General features: G+C 38.3%; 2 protein-coding genes across 2 annotated transcripts; one reads left to right on the top strand and one right to left on the bottom strand.

The window, feature by feature from the left end:
- Positions 1-836: 836 nt before the first annotated feature.
- On the top strand, positions 837-6,322 carry tectb (tectorin beta). The gene is made up of 11 exons (XM_072456310.1): positions 837-918; positions 1,000-1,073; positions 1,259-1,449; positions 2,216-2,367; positions 2,474-2,546; positions 3,298-3,401; positions 3,480-3,563; positions 4,623-4,785; positions 5,634-5,712; positions 5,793-5,825; positions 6,163-6,322. The coding sequence occupies exons 2-11, from the start codon at positions 1,007-1,009 to the stop codon at positions 6,216-6,218; spliced, it is 1,002 nt and encodes a 333-aa protein (XP_072312411.1). The 5' UTR covers positions 837-918; positions 1,000-1,006; the 3' UTR covers positions 6,219-6,322.
- Positions 6,323-6,797: 475 nt separating this feature from the next.
- On the bottom strand, positions 6,798-21,725 carry gucy2g (guanylate cyclase 2g). Its single transcript, XM_072456157.1, has 22 exons — positions 21,362-21,725; positions 20,171-20,519; positions 19,455-19,564; positions 19,154-19,336; positions 18,308-18,452; positions 17,614-17,749; positions 17,156-17,259; positions 16,904-17,070; positions 16,692-16,832; positions 15,685-15,768; positions 15,446-15,550; positions 15,308-15,376; positions 14,056-14,224; positions 13,728-13,883; positions 10,626-10,803; positions 9,824-9,964; positions 8,806-8,998; positions 7,838-8,012; positions 7,378-7,476; positions 7,191-7,282; positions 7,005-7,109; positions 6,798-6,937 (listed from the first exon to the last, which is right to left on the bottom strand). The coding sequence occupies exons 1-22, from the start codon at positions 21,695-21,697 to the stop codon at positions 6,842-6,844; spliced, it is 3,333 nt and encodes a 1,110-aa protein (XP_072312258.1). The 5' UTR covers positions 21,698-21,725; the 3' UTR covers positions 6,798-6,841.
- Positions 21,726-23,221: the final 1,496 nt, after the last annotated feature.

Genomic DNA, 23,221 nt, shown 5'->3' on the forward strand with positions numbered 1-23,221 from the left:
TAGAGGTTGAACAGAAGGGGTCCCAGGACTGACCCTTGGGGCACCCCACAGGTCAGGGGCATGACACAATTACTAATTTACTTTTTCATTTTTTAAATATTTAATTAGTTTCATTTTTAAAGAAAAAGAATAAACATAGAACAAAGAACATAACAGAACACAGTACGACCAGAGAGCAAAAACAAAGTAAAATAAAAGTCCCAGCGTGTCCAGAGTCGGTCAAATTTGTTCTTTTCCAAATTAAGTTTGAATGTTACCTTTGATTTCACCGTCAAAAGTGAACTAGTTTTAGTAAGACAATATTCGTTAAGGTAACTTTATATCTGTAATTCAGAGCGCAGAGACCTATCAAGAACAGTAGTGACCAGTGTGGGCCGAGTCTTATCAGGCAAACATCGCACTATGAACCTATCCATACATGCTAACCCTGTGCTATTTAGCCGCTTAAATGGTGTCGTGTTCGTGAATAGGACAATGACACCACACAAGTCTGACTGCGCTAAAACATTTACTCAACAAAACAACTGTAAAAGCTAGTTTCAGCCAACTTAATACATAGCGTCATTTACTCCGCCATTGTCGTACATTCTGCATTTTTACACTTAATGTAAACGCTCCATTCCTGAAAAGGTGATTCAAAGCCGTTTAGCTTAATCCCACGGGTTACGGCTAATTTGAAAGTCAATGTCCGACCAGCACAGAACGCTTTTGTGTCGCAGCTCCACAAAGGACAAACCAATCCTCCCCGAGCGAAAAGTGGTAAAAGGAGAAAGGAATTCAAAGTCAATTGGTTTTTACCTGGGACGGTATAAAACGCTCCATCGAGTCGTTTGGGCGTGAGCCACTGGACTAAGCGTCGCATTAACAGTCATGAAGAAACTCTGACATCAAACCGAGCCTGTCGACACGCTTCAACAGGTGAGCGCTTGTAAACTGCATCATCATTTTGGGTAATTGCGTTATTTTTATGTCTTATTGTCGTGTTTTTTCGTCTTGCAGCTTCACAATGGCAGTTGTCATTGTACTGTTAATGCTGTTGCCTTTTGCACTGCCGTGTCCACCTCAAAAAGCAGGTAAAGTAGTGTTATATACTGATATTTAACATGTTCTCTTCTGTTTAATGCACATTTACTCATGCATTATGTTTTAACTTAATTTGTTATGCACTTTATGTTACGTGAGAGCTATTTTTTTCTGTAATCTTGTCCAAAAATGTCGGACCTTAGCATTAACTTTCAATGTTTCATCTCTGTTATAGACTATGTGATGGTGTCCTGTTTCCCCAACACTATCATTGCCAACGTGCCCGAGTGTCCGTACGGATGGGAGATCGAGCAGTTGTCTTTGGGGGGCCTCTGTTACTCAGGGGTCCACAGTTCTGGATACTATCGCTTCATAATCCCAGACCTGACGCCCAGGAACAACTCGTACTGTGCCACCCAATCAGAGGTGAGACGGGAAGTCCTGTTGCAGCTTCGTTTCATGTAATAATGTATAATTTTAAGTTTAAATGTGAACCGCGCACACTTTTACGCCACTTGCTCGTCTTTGTATAGATGTTATTGCTTTGTCTGGCATTAAAAATCTATCGAGTGTTTATTTTATTGTAGGTGTTTTTTATGTTTATTGCTCAAAAACACTTGGAAAAACAGACTTTCTTACTGCTCGTGAGCTCGAAAGAAATAAAGATAAAGCAGGTGGAAGACACTCAACCAGAAGAAATGTTTCACACTGAAAAAACAAAGCAACAAACAAACAAATAAGCAACAAATTTAAGTCATGGTGTGGAAAAAGCCACTCTTTCAATAGAACAGTGTTTCATTAAATAGAAAATAGCAAAGAAAGTGCACAGTTTACATATAAAAATAAATATAAGGCACTCACTTGGTTGGAAATATCAAGATAAGATAAGATATTCCTTTATTTTTCACACATGGGGAAATTTCATTGTTGCAATGCGGGTAGATACAGAGGAAAAGGACAGATAACATATAGAAAGTTAAAAAAAACACTCTTAATAGAAGAACTCTTGACAAAAACTCTTGATATTGAATACATTAAAAATATCCTGCCCTGATGAAATAAATGTTTTTTTTTTATATTTTTCTGTGCCTGATATTTACCTTAGTGTATTTTAACATTTTACTTTTGTTCCTGTGTACACTATTATACATAGAACAATTCAGAATCTGTTTTATCATGTTGGTTTTTGCAGTATATTCCCGGCAAAGACCCAAAGTACATCTTCTATAACTCCATTGTGTCCAACGATACCACGCTGACCGTGAGGAACCAGCCCGTCAACTACACGTTCAGCTGCATGTACCGCGCCGCTTACCTGGTCAACAACGCCGTCTTCAGTCAGAGGTAAGCACCGTCCCGGGACACGGGGCCCGTCACATTCACATTCAAACATATCCAGTTCTAACACGATGACTTTTAGTGTTTTTACTAAACCCTTTGCTTTTTCCAGAGTGGCTACAGTTTATGTGAACAACGGCAGTATAGGCACTTTTAGGTCACAGTTGTCTATGAATGTGTTCACGGTGAGTAATTGTGGATTGAGATTCTCCTGCGGACGCCCCCGACCTCTTTAAACATCCACATTTTATTTTTAGCCATAAGATATACTATAATGAATATACAGTACCAAGAGTTATGAAATTCACAGAAGAACTAGAACACGAGAGCCTTCGAGAAACAATTCAAGACTAGAAATGAGCACTATATTGTTGTAAGTTGTGATTTTGAACATGTGCAAAATTAATACTGAGTGCGTTATCTTTTTTTAAATTTTTTTAATGCAGCCTAATATTGTTTAATAAGCTTGACATTTTAGATATGCATTTTTATCAATAGTACCATCTGTTTGGAAAAGAGGTGTCCAAACCTGTTTTACAGAGGGCCACATTTTGACACATATAGAGAGAGGAGGGCCACAAACTGACAATGAAGTCAACCATTAAACATTTAGCATTTTGATGAGCATCCACGCCTTTAACCCTAATACATTTTGGCTATGATAGCAGAATTATTTCAAATTTTACAGTTAAAAGTACTACTTTTGGTGGTTTGGGCCAACAAAAATTGGTCTGAGGGCTGCGTTTGGCCCCCACGCCACAATTTGGACACCCCTGGTTTACAGCATAATTTTGTACGTTCCTATGTATTGCTTCGAAAAATTCTTGCTATATATATATTTCATTATTTTCCAATGTACAGTATACTGAATAGTGCTATTTAAATAAAATGTATTATGAGTTCAACCACATGAAAATGGAATGCCTTTTTCCACAGAATTCCAAGTTCTTATATGCGAAGGACGCTCCGTATATCATTGATACATCTGAGATCGGCTCTGAGGTCTTCATTGGCATCGAGGCTAAAGGACTCAGTGGGAGGTGGGTTTCTGTCAAGTCTGGCTGTTTGACTTTTAAAGGTTTGTACATGAACAACATATTATTTTTCCGATATTTAAGATTCAAAGTGGTTATCAACAATTGCTGGGCCACTCCAACACCGTACTCCACAGACAAGAAGAGATGGAGCCTTATCATAAACAGGTAAAGGTCATTATGTAGCATTTTAGACACTTTAAAACACTCAGTAGCGTTATAATTAACCATTAAGAGGTAACACTTAACTGTGGTTTATGAGAAAGATGCACTATAACACTTTTCCCAGGATGGATGGTGTGAGCCACTGGAACCTACTGTCCCCATTGAGATGTAAAGCAGTAAACTTTTCTATCAGAGCTGTAACTAACAATTATTTTAGTAGTGATAGTCAGTGATAATGTTTTTGATTAGTCGACAATTATTACAATGTGGGTGTACTGCCTCATTCATCCAGGAGTGTTCCATTGTAGAAAAAGATTCAGTTGTAGTCATCTGGACTCAAAACAGAGTCTAGATGACTACAACTGAATCTTTTTCTACAATTATTACAATGAATTACAATATAATTACAACAAGTCCACATTGAGACCTTTTAAAATACATTTGAACCAAATAAGAGGTTGAAAATGGTGACTGAAGACTTCTAGAATGAGGAAATGCAGGGTCTTTTTGTGTTATGTGTTTCAATAGTCCAGAAAACGATGATCAAAATTAAACTATGACTATAAATTTTCATAGACGATTAGTCGATTAATCAATGCAGCCTTGTTTTTTTATCTTGTATGATTCAGTTACAGGTGTTTTTAGTTAGTGTCACTTGGATTAAACTAAGCAAGCCTCCTACTGGATAATTGTCTTTCAGCTGCATCACGATATTTAAACCCGACTGATGCAGTGAGTGGCTTCTCAGTTCTGAAACAACTATGTGCAAAGACAAATACCATGGTCATGGAAAAGATGACAGTATGTTTGAGAAGGCTTAAATCATTGCATCGAGCAGAAAAACCCTTTGATGTTTTTTCTGCTCGATGCAATGATTTAAGCCTTCTCAAACATACTGTCATCTTTTCCATGACCATGGGACAAGCTGGAGAAGGCTTTGTGCAGCGGTCACTCTCTCACATCATAAATACAAGATCTATTGGACATACAGTGTACATTGAAATACATGTTTTCTTACTACCAGTAACTGTAACTGCAAACCCCTTTTCCCCTCTTCTAAAGCTGTGCGTCGGACCACACTGTGACCATCTTCGAAAACGCCAAAGACAGCCGCTCCATGTTCAAATTCAACTCTTTCCGGTTCCAGCGTTTGGAGAAAGTCTCGACCGTGTGGCTCCACTGCGAGGTCCATGTCTGCGACAGCGAGAGGCTCAACTGCATCCCAGTGAGTCACATCTGAGTCATTACAACTGTCATTACACTCTTCTTTGTCATGAGAGCTGCAGGTGGTTTGAGTCAAATATTTAATGATGAATCCAACCAAGAATGGGCACTTCTGGTTCTGTTTTCAGTTTTTAATGTCTTTTCTGATTGAATTTCACTGTTTTCACAATTTTAAAGCTTATTTAAAGCTTATTGTCTGCTATTCTGTTTATATATTTGAATATGTTAATGTAGTGTCACAATGCAAATAAGTAGAACTCGATTGTGATACTAAGGGATAGGCTTTATATTCAATTTCCATACCACTATGACACGTTGTTTGTTTCTTAGACAAAACAGGGCTTGGCAATATGACAAAAACAACAAAAAATCGAATTATTTTTACTCATTGCAATATTCAATTCCATTTTATTCTGTCCTTTTGAAAACAAATACAAATCACAGTTACTTTCCTGAACATAAATATTACTGACGTTTAATCAATGCCGTAAACGCAAATAATAGTCAAATTTCTTTCTTCTTCTTCTTCTTCTTCTTCTTTCTTTCAAACCACCACTACTCTAATGACAAATGACTCTTTCTCCTATCACAAAATAATAAATGTCGTATATATTATATGTGCCGTATTATATAGACCAAGACCTTATATATCTATTCAGAAATGCAGCGCAAATTTTGCCCTATTTATGCGCCCTATTTTTTCACTATCTACACTTTTTCAAATGAGTCTCTACTGCAGCTTTTATTCTCGTATCAGACTCTTTTAGTATTTGTGTTTTGATATTTTTCACAATCCTTCTGTAAGAACACCAACAACAACAAAGTCACATGTACGATCCTGTGCCTCAGAGCCCCTGTTCAGCCAGGAGCCTCACTCCACAGGACGACCCAGACGGAGGAGTTCTCACTACAGAGTTTCTCATCAAAGGTATCAGCTGTTAACTTATAAACATACATATATATATACTTTTTTACTGTGCAGTATAATGTTGTTTTATTGCGGTGCAGGTAATGGATCGGCTAATACAGGACACTTTGCAGGTACGCATCATGATATAAGCGTGTGGTCTGATTTAAAATGCACCGGTTTTTGTATTTTTCTAAATATGACTTAGTTTGGTGGGATAGTACTTTAGTCAAGTATTTGTTTTGTTTTATTGTGTAAATTAGACAAGCTTTGGCCCTTGTTTACATTATTGTTGCTAGGTAACAGTTACAGGATTACCTCGACAGAAGTCATATCTGCTGCCCATGTCTACCAGGAAGTACAATTATAAACAACAAATGATTGGTATTGAATTGGTAGAATTATCACACTATTTTTGTAAAATTAGTACTGTCATAGGCACATTCATTCATCTGGTTCTCTCTCTTGCAGGGGTCTCGCTGCTCGTGCTGATGGTGGTCCTCGTAAACACGTTTTATAATTTGTAAATGGATGTAAACAGACACAATGCCAGATTCATTCAGACGTATTCCGATTTATTCAGCGCTGCAGAAAAATATTGAGACACAAAATGACCAATAAAGCATCCATCACTACAACATTCATTCAAAAATAAATACAAATAAAATTCAAACACATTCAACTTTCCTTTAATAAAATGTTTTTTTTGATAAATGTCTTTGTCTGAAAATCCTTCAAACATTTTCACACAACAACTGTCATGTCTAATAAAGCCAGAAAAATCTTATAAACACATCTAATTAAAATATTTTTTCCAATATAAATAATTTCAGCAATCACAAGTATCACACAAATCGTACTTTTACAAAACATTAAATACATTTATAAATAATATACAATAATATAACAGTTTCTTTATACATTTCCATCACAGACAAACCTGCATTTTGTAGATGTTTTGTCAATTATTTCCTGTCTATTCAATTTTTAAACATCAACCAAACTGCACTTTGGACTCGCTGACCTCTGACCTCTGCACTCTAATCATTCTATTAAAAAAAACATTAGTATTTCTCTGCTACAGTTTGACCTGGCCTGAGAAATATCAGAAGGCAGTGACACAGAAACTCAAAAATATCTTGTGGTCATTTTAAATATTCACAGACGGCATCTGGCTTTCGGGCTTCAGAGGTTTGATCAGAGGTTTGGGCGTCCTTTTATCAGCTGCTCTGGACGATCCCGGCTTCTCGGACAGAAATCACATTCAAATACATTAAATTGGGAAATAAATGATCCTCTGGTTATTGTGGTACCTCTTGTGGTCTGAGGCAGTCCGACGTTGGAGAGCTGTGTTCAATCGCAGGAGGATTGAACCCACGTTTGTTCAGTAACCAGTACGTTTTATGACATCCTTTACCCTGCGATACACAAATATATGACTGGAAACATTGGTAAAACAACAATGTACACTATTATAGCGGTCTGTGTTGTGGATTTGCCTTCATCTCGATCTCGCCTCTCTCCTCCAGCTCAAAGACTCCAGTTGTAAGAAGGATGTCCGCAGTGCTCTGTGTGATGTGGATTTTTAGAGCTATCGGGAAATTTAGAAGAAAATGTAGCAATAAACCTTTAAAAAATCCTTTAAAAACTATGCATTCCCATTAAAATAGAGTAAAATCCGCTCACGTAAGCTGTTACTCTCCATCCTGGACGCCATGTTGACCGTATCGCCGAACAGACAGTAGCGAGGCATGGTTGTTCCCACCACCCCGGCAACGACCGGACCTGCAGGCGATTCACACAATAAAGTGGTGCATTTTGGCTAGTTTCTGGTTGGATTGATATAATAAATACATTTCTTGCATCCTTTTCCTAAGAAAGCTTGCGTTTAGATATTTTAAAATGGATAAATCTACCATTTATTGTCCAGTGATTAAGGTGAATTTAACTGTAATATAAAATTGCAGATAGATTTGTTTCCTTATCACGTGTTAGTTCATATAAAATACATTTCAGCATTATTATAGCTAGGGAAAATCCACAGAGGCCATACGTTTAATGCTATACTGTGGAAAATAACAGCCAAAGCATGGAAACAAGCAGGCGGTGGAAATACATTTACTTTGACGTCATTTTTATCTTTTACCCGAGTGTATCCCGACACGGATCGCCAGACTCTCATTTGGTATGTGTCGGATTTGGAAGCCTTTTATGGCGCTGAGAAAATGCAGCGCCATCGTGCAGATCTCGATGGCATGTTTGTGTTTGTTGCTGATGGGCAGCCCGCTCGCCACCATGTACGCGTCACCGATCGTCTCCACCTGCAAAATACAAGAAATGCATGAAGATGTTATTACTATTGTCCATACGTTTCAATTAAGCGGTGACAAATACACTAATTAAAGAGTGTTTTGATTATGGAGCCTGCTCTTTCACACATTTCACACTATGGGCCAAAACGAACAAAAAAAAGTGTTTTTATTTAACACATTTTCATTTAAAATCAGGACAAGTCAGTGTGGGTGAGAACAAATTTAGTTGTGGAAGCAGATTACTGTTACTGATCAACAAACCTATTTATACAAAAGGGATTTGTGGCTCAATGAAATAAACATTTGTTCCATAAAAATACAATCTTCGCGTCTACGCTCTCAATGCTTTTAATTGGTATTTCAGTATTTTGATTACTCTTTCATTCATTCATTTTATTTATTTTTACAGGGAAAACCCAATGAGAAAAGTTCTCTTTTTCATGCGTTCCCTGTTAAAATACAACACAAAATAAACAACAAACACAGGACACTAAAACACAAATAAAACATTCAATAAAATTAACCCATACATAAAAACACATTTAAACATACAATATGAGATACAATTCTATAAAATAAGTGCATTGGCACTGAGGGTCGTCCTTGACCAGTTCTTTAAAATCATTAAAAGGCATAAAATGATTTAATTGAAAAAGTCTTGGTGTTTTGTTCCACAGGAGTTGTTAAAAGCCTTTTGTCCTGTCTCTGTGTTGACACGATGGGATTGTCAGATTACTTTCTTCCTTTGTCCAAACCTGACATTGGCATTTTACCTTTTTGTGTAAAAAAAACCCAAACGTACCTTGTAGACGTCGTACATCTTGATAATGTCGTCAAACAGGCTGTAGAGGTCGTTGAGGAAAGTCACCACCTCCATCGCGGAGCTCATGGAGCACATGGACGTGAACCCAACGATGTCCGAGAAGAAAATGGTGACCAGCTCGTAACTGCGCGGCTCCACTGACTTCCCGGACATCAGCTGATCTGCAATATACCTGCAAAGACAGATGATTACAGAGGATTTAAATGTTATTTTGACTATAAACAGATCCACCTGGGCCCAGCAAACCTGAACGCTCTTTCTCCGTTTTCCAGATGTTGCTGTGAGTTCTTGACAAAGGTCCTTACATCATCTATCACCTATATTGTATATCTATTGTTTTGTATAACAATTTGCAACACGGGAATGTTTTGAGTGGAGGAAAAGTATTATTTGTTATTTAACATCAACACAATTTTCGAGAATGGCCCTGGAAACAATCATCATAATGGCAGTTTTGAAACGTTTGAAGGCCACTGAAAAATAAATGTGGGCTTTAAATAAATTGATAATGTTATTAAATTAAATGTGTGTTCATCTTATTTACTGATTTATCTGATCTATTTTTTCTATTCAGTTATTTTACACTTGTATTTATGTTCTAGTTTTATTCCATTTCTACCCAAATTTTTCTTTTATTTAATTTTATATTCTGGTTATTAGCTTCTACTCATTCTCAGTTCTTATTATTTTACTCCTTTTATCACTTTTAGGAGCCCCAGTGTTTTCTCTGTGGAGCCCTCTGTAGTGGTCGGCTGGGGCCTGGTTCAGGGGCCCCTGGTGGAGGTTTTGCCATCCCTCATCTGGGCCCTGTATCTGTTCTGGGGCGGCAGGTGACTTGCTGCTCCTGGTGCAGACGGCTCATCTGATGGTGCTTCCCTAACTGCTCCACACTCTGCCTCATGTATTAGACCGTGTTTGTGTTTGTGTTTGTGTTTGTGTTTGTGTTTGTGTTTGTGTTTGTGTTTGTGTTTGTGTTTGTGTTTGAGAGCGCGAGTACCTTGGTAACATGGTGGAGAGCAGCCTGTCCGCCCGGGCCTTCTCTGCCGTCAGCTGATTGGTCCGATCCTCCACCACATCCTCCAAATGGTTGGCATATTTCTCCAACTTATCGACCATATTATCCAGTATGTTTGCGTGACTGCAGAGAAATAAATGATCAGTGCGTGAAATATAACATCTCTGGAAAAGAAAATTACATGAATTTTCCAATTTACAAATCCAATGTTTGTGGCGCTCCTTTGCACTCCTCACTAAATATTATGGGCTCAGTATCCAAAGTTTATGCCACAAAAATACTTCAAACTGCTTCAATCTGAACAATTCAGTTGTTTAAACCTCTGGAACATCAAAACGAGGTCATGTGGGCAAGTTTTCTGTCTAAAAATTAGGGGAAAGTTTCTCCCATGTGGGACAATAAAGGCAATAAAGGAATATCTTATCTTATCTTATCTTATAGATCCCAAAATGTAAGAATATCTGAACAGCATATTGGATCCATCTTGCATATAATGATAAAATTGCTCATTTCATTCTGTCCACGATCTGTTTTGGTCCAAATATGTCAAGAAAATCACATAGATTTTAACATTTTATGGCAGTAGATGCTCAAATAAATTAAATGTTGACTTGAAATAAATATATAATGATTTTCCTTCATGTTGATCCAAAGCCAGCAAATGTAAGTTCATCTACCGCTACATAAAAAAGTTTAAATTCACATGAAATATTTAGATTGAAACAGATTTCATAATACGTCTATTCAAAGTCAACATATCGTGTTTTCAATCTCAAAGTGAAACCTGTCTGGACTGGTCTCCCTGAGCTGTCTGCGGATGGATCCAAACGGGGGTCTGTGGTCAGGGTTCTCGCTCCAGCAGGCTCTGAGCAGAGAGTTGATGTTTTCCTCACACTGTTCTTCAGACAGAGATGGACGCAGCGGTTCTCCTTGGAATGGACACCTCAGCTGCATGATAATCTCTGACAGATCCAAGAAAACATGATGACATCACTTTAATATCTCTTTACATGCCCGAGCTTTCTGCACGGTCAAAGCGTCATCTTGTTTCAATTCTTAAACAGTTTATTCATTTTTGACTGGAACATGGTTAGGCACAATAGTATTTGAAGTGCTTGGAAAGCGTACATAGAAGCCTTCCAAGTTTGTCAAGATTTTCAGCCATTACAATGTGGTGTGTTGCAGGACTGCTGCTAGCCCTTTGGGTGCCCTAAGCAGACATGCTCAATTGGGCCCCCATACCCCCAGGCCCAACCCCCTTTGAAAACCTTATATATTTATATGCTATTTGATTTTATATTTTGCTTGGATCACAACCCTGAGGGGCTCTAGGGATCATATATTTTCCTGTATTCTGGTGCATTTAGATAAAATTACATCTTATTCCCCACAGTCCCTAAATTTCCTAAAAAAACACTTCAGGCTACAAATTATCAACACTTTCTGTTGTACCTATGAAAACATGATCTAGACAAGACGTTGAACCCTTTGGCTTTGTGTGCGCCGCGCTGTCAGCACACATCTTGTTTCATTTGTTCTTTTTCACTGTTTCTAATTGAATATGAGGCCGATTTTCATCATCCCAAGACAGTTTTGCTCCTTTTGGCTAAAAAAATACCTATTGTTTTGAACCGCTCCCAGCTTTGCCCCTAATTTGTCTGTGTCTGTTTGAACTGTGGCTTGTGCAGTGGAGCTGCCCGTGTGAGAAAGAGGTGACATCACCTGAGTGTGATTTTTAAGATAAGATAAGATAAGATATTCCTTTATTGTCCCACATGGGGAAATTTCATTGGTGCAACGCAGGCAGATCCAGAGGTAGATACAGAAGAACAGATCACTTATAGGAAGTCTGAAAAACACTTTCAGTAGAAGATCTCCTATAAATAAATAAAAACTCCCATAGACAAATAAATAAATAAATACCATTGCATGTGATCACGACAGCAATTGCACATGAATATGTGTCACGACAGCACATAGATTGCACATGAATGTCACAGTAATTGCACAGTAATTGCACATGAATTCCAACAGCAATTGCACATATGACAGAATTGCACATCAGTATTAGGTTAGGTCAGTATTGTGAGTGTTCAGTACTAACAGTTTTTGTTATAAAGTCTGACAGCAGCAGGAAGGAAAGACCTACGGAACCTTTCCTTCACACAGCGAGGGTGGATCAGTCTCTCACTGAATCTGCTCTCCAGAGCGGAGAGAGTGTCCTGCAGGGGGTGACACTCATGGTCCAGCATAGATGTGAATCTAGCCAGGACCCTCCTGTCCCCCACCTCCTGCACCGAGTCCAGAGCACAGCCCAGGACGGAGCTGGACTTCTTGATGACTCTGTCCAGCCTCTTCCTCTCCCTCTCTGTTTTTTGTGATTAAATGGTGAAAAGAAAACTAAATAACTACCACTGTCTGACACAATGGTTATTAGCACCTTTCCCCCTACCCATGTGTAATACTACCCATGTGTAATACTACCCATGTGCAATATTACCCATGTGCAATACTACCCATGTGCAATACTACCCATGTGTAATACTACCCATGTGCAATACTACCCATGTGTAATACTACCCATGTGTAATACTACCCATGTGTAATACTACCCATGTGCAATACTACCCATGTGTAATACTACCCATGTGTAATACTATCCATGTGCAATACTACCCATGTGCAATACTACCCATGTGTAATACTACCCATGTGCAATACTACCCATTGTAATACTACCCATGTGCAATACTACCCATGTGTAATACTACCCATGTGCAATACTACCCATGTGCAATACTACCCATGTGCAATACTACCCATGTGTAATACTACCCATGTGCAATACTACCCATGTGTAATACTACCCATGTGCAATACTACCCATGTGCAATACTACCCATGTGTAATACTACCCATGTGCAATACTACCCATGTGTAATACTACCCATGTGCAATACTACCCATGTGCAATACTACCCATGTGCAATACTACCCATGTGCAATACTACCCATATGCAATACTACCCATGTGCAATACTGCCCATGTGCAATACTACCCATATGCAATACTACTCATGTGCAATACTACCCATGTGCAATACTACCCATGTGTAATACTACCCATGTGAAATACTACCCATATGCAATACTACCCATGTGCAATATGACCCATGTGCAATACTACTCATGTGCAATACTACCCATACACAATACTACCCATGTTCAATACTACCCATATGCAATACTACCCATGTGCAATATGACCCATGTGCAATACCACTCATGTGCAATACTACCCATGTGCAATATGACCCATGTGCAATACTACCCATGTGCAATATGACCCATGTGCATTACTACTCATGTGCAATACTACCCATGTGCAATACTACCCATGTGCACTGCCTTTACATTTTGTGCCAGTTCAAAGCCCTGATAAATGCTTGGTGTTGACTGTTAACCCTACACATTAACACAAACTGCTTCTGCTATAACAATAACAGACAAACCACGTTCCACATTTAGTATTATTAACACCATAGTTGATGGCATTTGCTCAAGCAGGGATGGAATAGTATCTAAACTGCACTAAAACTGTTTCAGCTTTTGAAACCACTGCTACAAAATGAGTAAATTATACGGTTTCAATTTTCTTTTCTTTTTTTCATATCTAATCACTCTGAACCCCATGAATGCATGACTGTGTACTTGGTTGCTTGAATTTAATGCTCGAAATCACTGCTCAAGTTAAAAGCATCATTCTGATTAGGATTTTCTGGTTCAATCCACTCTTAATCCACAGCGTTCTACATTGTCTACAAGAAAAAAGTTATTTATATGTCTGAGTTAATCCTTAAATGAAAGCCAGCAGTAGGCGACTAACCTTTTAACTCCAAGTTGAAGTCAGAAAAGGGCCCAGATTTGGAGTTATACATGAGTTCCCACATGATCATAGCGAAGCTGTAGACGTCCCCCTTTGGCGTCCCGTAACAGTGGTGACCAACTTGTCTTAGCAGCTCTGGCGCTGTCCAGCACATCTCTACAACAAAATTAGCCAAACAAACGTGTAACTAAGGGAAGAATGTGGTTCGAATTAACTGCGGAGTATTAGATGCATTTCTTCGGCGATGTCGAAGGCAGTCTAAATGTAAATAAATCATTCGTTCACGCCGCTTTGTGAGCCAACAAAATCTACACTTGTACATACTGACCTTCGTAATTGGGGTTTTCCAGTGAAGCAATCTTTTTCTTCTGTGCGTTTCTAAATTCCCAGAGTCCGAAGCCAGACAGTTTAATCTGCAGCCTGCTGTCCACCAGACATGTGCTTGGCTTCAAGTTACCGTGAAATTTCATGCAACTTTTGTGAATAAACTCCATTCCCTACGAAAACAAAAAGACGCAAGAAATAAATATACATCTCTGGGAGATATATTAGGACCAGCTGTTTTCTGGATGCATTGCGTTATGTTATAGAGCGCTTTTCCCGTCGCAATGACACTTTCGTGCATTGGTTTCAGGCCACAGTGGCTTTTCCTATGCTATCCAGTACAGAGGATGTCAGTCTTGATGACGTAGGCTTCTGACCACCACATGTATACAATGGAAAGGTGTCTTGCCCAAGGACACGATACTGTTACGTTATAGTGCTATTTAGAGATACGGCGTTCAACTTTGAAATGGGAATTGTCAAGGCACAACAACTGCTCAATGTTCTGTGTGTGTTTCAGTCTCAGCTTGACAAAGAACTAAGCAAAGTGTAACTCCAAAGGGTCCAAAAACAAGATAAATTTAAATTTGGGATGGTTTTAGCTCGATGGAGTTCAACAGTGACGGCCTTCCACGTAAATTTCCCATTTTTTTCCCTGTAGAATCTTCCAAAAAATACATAAATACACACTCTTACTACATGATTGAAAACTTGCTCTAGGTCAATGGTACGGTGTACATTTTAGGACATTGTCATTCATCGTTGTCACTTGTCGTTTTTTAGTCATCGTCTTCACTTGTCATTCATCACTTGTCGTTGTCACTTGTCGTTGTCACTTGTCGTTGTCACTTGTCGTTGTCACTTGTCGTTGTCACTTGTCGTTTGTCGTTCTCACTCGTCACTTGTCGTTTGTCGCTTGTCGTTTTTACTTGTCGTTTGTCGTTCTCACTTGTCGTTTGTCGTTTTTCATTCGTCGTTGTCACTTGTCGTTCGTCGTTGTCACTTGTCGTTTGTCGTTCTCACTTGTCGTTCGTCGTTTTTCGTTTGTCGTTCTCACTTGTCGTTCTCACTTGTCGTTCGTCACTTGTCGTACATTTTAGGACATTGTCATGGGCAATGTGGTAACTAAATATCACAAGATTCGATTTTTTATGAAAAGTATGGTAAATGAATGTGAAATGTACTTTGGGAACCACAGCGGGCTTGGAATTGCGCTTCGGAAAAACCAGTGGGAATGATCAAGAGTTTTAACTTACATTGACGATATCATAAGCAAAGGAGAACTTAAACATGCTGTCGAGCTCTGCATCTGAAGCAAAGATATCCTAAAATAAAACAGAAAACATGTTTAGCAATCGTCTCTAGTACAATTACGTCTTTTAGGGTCGTCTTACCTCGAGGCTGCCTTTTTTACAGTACTGCATCACGAAACACACGTTCGGTGGCTCATTGCAAACGCCAAAAAACTGCACCAGGTTTTCATGTTTCATTTCTTTCATCTGTGTTCAAGGAAACAGAAATCAAATCAGGTTGAAGTGGGAGTTGCAATTAATTTTTTTATATCAATATTTTTTTTTCAGATTTATGAATGTGCAGTTTATGTATGACACAAAAATATGATAAAAGTATTTACCGCATTAAACTCTGCAATGATAGAAGGCTTCTGAATGTTAATCCCAGTGTGATCCTTCAGGTATTTGATTGCAACTTGATTCCCCTTCAAAACAAAATACAGCCATTAACTTTATTACTGTTTCTTATGTTGCCAATCAATCAACTAATCAATCAATGAATCAATCAATCAATCAATCAATCAATCAATCTTTATCCATAGAGCCCTTTACAACACTTAAATTAATAAAAATCAAAGGTACCGTATTTTCCGGAATATAAGTCGCACCTTTTTTCATATAGTTTTGGCCGACTTATACTTATATACTTATACTTATACTCCGGAGGGACTTATATGTGACATTATTTGTTATTTTCACACTTGCAACCACATTTCATACTCCAGTGCGACTTATATATGTTTTTTTCTTCTCTATTTTGCATTTTTGGCTGCGACTTATACTCCGGAAAATAAGGTAATGCAAAACATAAAGCTAAGTAAAAAAAAACTGTACAAATAAGGTGTCACTGCCTTACTGAATGTTGAAAGTCAGTCTGAATAAATATGTTTTATTAGATATTAGATTTATTATTTATTTTATTAGATGTCTGGGACCAGCGACAGAGAAAGCTTTGGTGATAATCGCCAATAATAATAATAATAATAATATATATATATATATATATATATATATATATATATATATATATATATATATATATTACCACCAGAATGTGCTTATCCATTATGTTCTCTTCTAGATCAGTGTTGTTTTAATTTGTACAGGAAAGTACAATTCTATAAAAACATGTTTCGCTTTTATTTATCTAATCCACAATATTAAAATCAAATTATTCATATTTACAACATAATAAACTATTAGCAAATGCAATAATAATTATCATGATATTATCGTTAATTATTTTGGTCATAACAATTGCGACACAAAATTTCAATACCGTCCCATGTGTAACCAACAGTTAATAACACATTAAACAATCTTGGGTTATGAGAGAGTAAAAGCAGACCTGGTATAGTCCCAAACTGGCATAAACGTTCACTTTCCCCGTTTTATCCTTGAGGCCGTAGCTGTTGTTGGAGACGTTGGACTGGGAGCCGCCGCTGCCGCTGTGACTGGCCGTGGTGCTCAAAGATAAAGCCCTGCTCGCCTGTCCAAGAAAACACAGTACAGACACAAACAGATCTTCATTCTGACACTTGTGCGCTGTATCGCTCTTACAGTCGGCTCTTTGATGATGGTGATATCGTAGTAGTTTATGAGCCACCAGCAGGAATTGTCCAGTTTGGTTTGGAGGCGCAGCTTTTGCAAAACGAGGACGCCGATGCACAAAACGGCCACAACTCCAATGAAAGGGAAGCTCACTAACAAGGCCAGGAGGGCGATATCTGTGACCACAACCCCAGAAAATATTAGTATTTCAATAGGATTAAAAGCATAAAGGATGGTAATCGTCAGGAGGATGGTAATCACCGTTGTTTAACCATTCACACAGTTCATTGTCAAAGCCGCACTCGGGGAAGTCAGACGGTGGTTTCCCCTTCGGCCAAATCAGGGAAGGGAACATGGCGGTCGGTCTGAAAAATATACTTGATTTTAGCCATTGAGTTTGCAGATGTATAATGTGTGTGTGTGTGTGTGTGTGTGTGTGTGAAGATAATAATCCTTTATTGTCCACACATGGGGAAATTTCATTGTTGCAACGCAGGTAGATACAGCGGAAAAGAACAGATAACTTATTGGAAGTTTAAAAAACACTCTCAATAGAAGAACTCTTATAAACAAAAACTCCTATAGACAAAACCTCCCATTTCCCAACAAGGGATGGAGGGGAAAAATAAATAAAAATAAAAATAAAAATAAAAATATAAATATCAAATAAATTGTGTGTGTGTGTGTGCTCTTTCAGTTAAAGTTAAAGTACCTCATACCTCACTGTTTTGGTGTGACTTTCGAAATGAAGAATAGGGACGAACTTGGTGGCGTCTCCGATGTGTTGCAGGTCGTACAAGGAATAGTCCAGGTTTCTCTCGCCATCCTCGTCAAAATGGACCAACCCAGAAGCACCTACACAGTAATTCCTCAGTAATGATTCAGTATACTTTTTTTAAATATTTTTGCCTTTGTTTTTCAGAAAAAGAAATATCAAGAGTTCAGTAAAATAATACTGAATGGATATTGACTTTGATGAGAACGTTTATACTTTAGATTTGAATGAATATAAATACTTTAACCAAACGAGCAAAAACATGTCACACTTCAATTTCAATAGCAATTCATTTAATGTTCATTCCAAAGATTAATTTGAAAAAATAAATTATTGTTGTTCCCATGTAAAACAACACGTTACATCCACATCCACATATCAGTGGAGATATGTGCATGTGCTGCTTTGGTTTAATGGTATTCCCATTGTGTCATGCAGTGAAGCACAATGGAGTATAATTAAATGTTAGAATGTTCTTTTGGGTCAAGAGACAAGACGAGGAAATCATTATAAATTCATTTTGCATATGCAGCATTTACCCCTGAACTAGACAGTAGTACAAGCTTATCTTCATATACTTCTAATGCTGACTTTGACCATACATGTGTAAAAAATATTGCAATATTGTAAATATTTACCATAAAATCTGAAATTATTTTTGTTCTTCAGTCTGATCAGAACCTCCTGTCCGTTGTGAGGATCTTTGCCATCTTTGAGGACTTCCTTTAAGCTCATCGCGTAAAGAAGCACAGCGTCATGGAGATAAGCAGAGTAGGGACTAACCTAGAAATGACACGTTAGATCTATGACTTGGCCAAGTGGGAGAGGAGGGCCCGCTCACTGTACCAGTGCACGTTTTTGAGCAAAAAAAACAAAAAAACACCCCATAATTGAATAAATAGAAGATAGATATGTTTAATACCATATCCTGGAACAATAGGAAAGCAATAACATCTTCTCAGAGACGAGCAGGAGTCTGTCTCATAAAACTCAGCAAAGCGAGGCTGACACACAGACGTCTCTCTAAACAGTCCGTTTCAGAAGGACTTTACCAGCCGAGTCAGACTTAAAGAGTCATGAGGTTGAGGCAAAAACAGACTGAACTGTGCATATTTATAAAAAGCCAACACTTTAGATGATTAATTAGTTGGCAATTCCTCCACATTTTTAATTATACATGTAAACGTGCATTCATCTAATTATAAAAACTACATTTTCAGCTTTAATAAAATACATTTCTCCCTTAATAATGTGATTAAAGTGCAGTGCTTGAAAAGAGTTCAGACTAAGCATGGATTTAAACCTGCTTCTGGACCAGTGAGACTCAGAGTGAGATTTTATGAAACCAAAATAACATTTAAATACAGTCAGATATTGCCATGTAAACTTAAAAAGTACTCCAATTCTATGAAGCAGCCCTCAGGTGGCGGACCCTCTGCATAAAAGTGACATAAGTGAACCTTTAAGGCAATTTTATTCCTCACCTCTCTGTCCGACGTCAGGTTACTGTTGAATGGGGCACTTTTAAGCTTTTCGTAAACTTGGTCGAAGAAGTCATAATACTCGTAACCTTCATAGGATTTCTGACCAACCACAAACACCATTTCAAACGCTCTTATGGCCGCGTGGTTCAATCGGTTGTTCAGTGCGTATTTCCACACGTTATCCTGAAAAGTAGCACATTTCAAGTGAGAAGTATTAAAATTCAACTGGACGATACTGGAGTTTTAACTTGTGTGTTACTGCATGTGTTTTGAAAGAATCACTCACCACGGTGCCACTGACCTCAAAATGTTGGACCAAGAAGAAGATATAGTCTCCGTTCATCAGGCCCTGTCTCTCCGCCTCCATCACGAGAGCCATGGCGTCGTCACTGTTTGTTATCACCACAATAACTACAGCACCAGTGACAACGTTCAGCAGGGCACAATTGCAATTAAACCCACATTTTATGGACAATATAGAAGAGTTTAGGTCAAAATTATAATAGTATTTCAACTATTTCATTGTTACACATATTTTAGTCCAAAAACAATATTGAGTAAGTTATTATAATACTGCATTAGGAAAACAATTTAAACTCAAGCCACAAGGGGTCAGTAAAGTAAAAGCTAAAAATTCACCACAAATTCTGACTTTACAATTATAAGTGACTTGATACCATGATATATTGTCAGATTTCTAAATGCCTTTAAATATAAAATAACTAGAATTGTGCATTATAAACTTAATAATAACAAATATCAAATAATATTTATAGATTTTGAGATTTTTGGAAAAGTAGTGATGTTTATAATAGAAAAATACAAATAAAATTGACTTGACTTGACAGAAATATGACAAAAATTCCATTAATTAAATATTTGGTGTAACTTAATGTATTTTATGTAATTGTGTCATTGCATTTGAAGACAATTTGCATTATAATTGTGTTGTGACATGTTTTCCACTACACTGGAGCCCTGAATAAGAAAATTAATAGTTTTGCTGACTGGACTTACCTCTTGCTACCTTGGCGATAAACTTGATATTGTTACGGAGGAGCTGCCGGTCACTGGTGTCAAACTTCACGGCCGCGGTCAACTCCAACTTCTCCTTGAGCTGGTCCTCCACGGTCTTCCACAGCGCGTCCACTTTGTCCCACGTGTTGGAGTCCAGGCCCCCGCCGATCATCGCCACGTACCTCCAGCCGAAGAACTCCAACGCCTTCATCAAGACCTCCGCATTGCGCTTCAAAGGGGGGACGATCTTCACGTAGGAGTCGTAGACGTGTCTGTTGTCCATTTTGGAGGATTGACCCACAAAGGCAAACATGGGGATGTTCCATGTGGACGCGATTAGACCAGTCACCTGCGAAGAAACACAACACGAGAAAGAAGTCAGAGTAATCCTCTTCATCCAGGAGTGTTCCGCCGTAGAAACACAAAAATCATTGTTGAGAGTTCTTAGACTAGAGCCATTGAGAGAACATAAGACTTTTGGACAGTGTTTATTATTAGGCTGGCCACAATTTAAAAAAAAAGTGTGCTTTATCGCTACAGATAATATTGAAACTACTTTATATGGCACGATAAATAAATGAATAGCTCGATGAAACACTTCTGTATTTAGGTGGTTGATAAAAAGTATTAAAAGTTACTTATTTCTCTCTCTACAGCTTAAATTTGAAAAACAAAGTTCCCCAAGTGAAAAGAAAACAAACACAGTAAATATTGAGCCACATATATATAGTTATTTCTATCGTATGTTGAATGACAAGTTAAGATAAGTTATTTAGGTTAAAAAGTCACATCAAAGCTTAAGTAAATTGACATCAAATTAGTTGGAAATTGGTCAACTAAACGAGGGATGGATACTACATACACATGTAACATCACCATTGGGACTGAACCGGGAAATAAACCAGGTTCAAACCAGGTCAACTTCAGAACTAAACTGTGCTCAAACCAGGACCAAACCTGGATATTTTATATATTATTATATGATATTATATTATATGAAAACATATTTTGATCACATAATATAATATAATATAATATAACAAGCTTATCTTTCTATATATATTTGGGTGTAATTCAAACTGCAGGTAAGCACAACATGCGCGACAGTGAAATAACAAACAAAAAAATCTCAAATACTGCTAAATCTCAAATACTGCACAGTTCTTGATATCACATTTGAACAAGACAAACCTCTGCCTCTTCAGGACAGGCCGGCCCAAACAGCGCCGACACGTTCTCCTTCCACACCTGATGGATGAACCCTCCCAGAGACATTTTGGGGTTGCACTCTGTGTCTGTGAAGACAAAATCCAGGGTGTAGTTCCCCAAAATAGACGGGTTTTTGTTCACCTTCTCCACCGCGATCTGAATTGCCGCTCCGAGCCTTAGAGCACTGAACGGGTAAGATACGTTCCATGGGGCCTGAAAACCAATACGGATTTTGTTGTTAGAGGGATTTGTCCTGTTGTTAAGGGCGTCTGCGGTAAAGAAGGCTAAAAGAGTGAAGGAAAGTAGAGAGAGGATCATAGTAGACACAGGTAGTGCTAATCCTCCAGGTGAACAAGGAAGGAGCTTAAATTTGCAGCCTTAAATACCCCCTGCATCCACCCCAGTGATGCTAGGGCCAAGGGGAAAGGAGGGGGAGCACAGGTGGGAGGGACAAGGTTTAATAAATATAGATCTCAAAGTTATACTCAAATGTTTAATTATGGAAGGATATTATTTCTGTTTGGAGCTTGCTGCACTTTATATGGCCACTGCTCCTGTCTGGTCCCAGTGGTCCTAATGGGTCAAAAGCAAGGGGCAAATATCCCTCAAATGAAAATAAAGATGCCTTATCAAAATGTTTTAAAAGAAGAATTTAGGTGTATATGAATGTACAATGACAATGTTCTTTCTGATGGACACCAATTCACTTTGTGTTGGCACAAACAGATGGATCCACTGTGCTCTGTTGATGTTCATTTTATTCTCAGTGCAGCCTTAAAAATAACTTGCCCAAATGGTATAATCTTGTAGCTAGACTAACGAAATAATAAATAAATTATTATGAATATGAAAATACGGTGGTTCTCATCCTTCTTTGTCTCTTGACCCATTCTGGAGTGCCCCTATTATTGCGTCTGTAGCGTTTATAAATCTGTTAACTTGTATACTGTCCATTATAACAATTGTATTGTTTTGTTTCAATTATATTTGTGTCAAAATTGTAATTATAAAAATGTGTTGACTTATATACTGCCAATTACATCCATTGTATTATTCAGTTTCAATTATATTTACGTCAACATTATCCCACATAAACAATCTTAAGGATGTAACATGTATAAAAAAGAAATTATTTTATACTCAAATTCCATGCAATTTCCCCTTTATTCTAAATATGAAACCAATCCAAAAATGTACCTCTCAAAATTTATGTTTGAATAGCCAATGCCATTTTAATTACAATTAATTATAACACAATATATAATAATTCCAGCAGAGGGCGCCATTTTGCACACTGCTCTCCCATGGATCTTCATAGCTTTTATATGTTTTCAATATAAACAAAGGCGTCCAGAATATCTACACACTATAGGGCTATTTTAAAGATTGATTTTATTATACCAGGCAGAATAAAACCTTAGTGAGCAAAACGCGCCTCGCGTCACCTCTTTCATACAAACCGTGCACAAATTAACAGCCTATTATAAGTGCGTGGTTACGGTGAAAAGTGTGGCGTTGGGCCCCTGGGAGCGGATTTGCTGGATCAGGGCCGTGAAAAGCCGTGAAAAGCCGTGGAGAGGCGGCTGCGGCGGCGGCAGGTCGAGCCCTGTTTTCTGTGCAAAGTGTGCGTGAAGCGTGCGTGGAAGTGTCAAAGTGTGCGTGGAAGTGGGCCCCGCATGCGCCTCACACCTGTGCGTCGTTGGCACCTCTAATGACCGCACGTGGGCTCCTTGCACTTTAGATCCGGGGCCGGTCGCAGCTGGGTTTGGCCCTCTGGGGGATCGTCCTGCTCCGAGGCTCCTGCTGGCCCCGTTATCATCCACTCAGATCCGCCAGGTAAAA

Source organism: Eucyclogobius newberryi, unplaced genomic scaffold (genome assembly GCF_026437365.1).
Source record: "Eucyclogobius newberryi isolate DKJ021-1_F unplaced genomic scaffold, fEucNew1.0.hap1 SCAF_20, whole genome shotgun sequence".
NCBI lineage: Eukaryota > Metazoa > Chordata > Actinopteri > Gobiiformes > Gobiidae > Eucyclogobius > Eucyclogobius newberryi.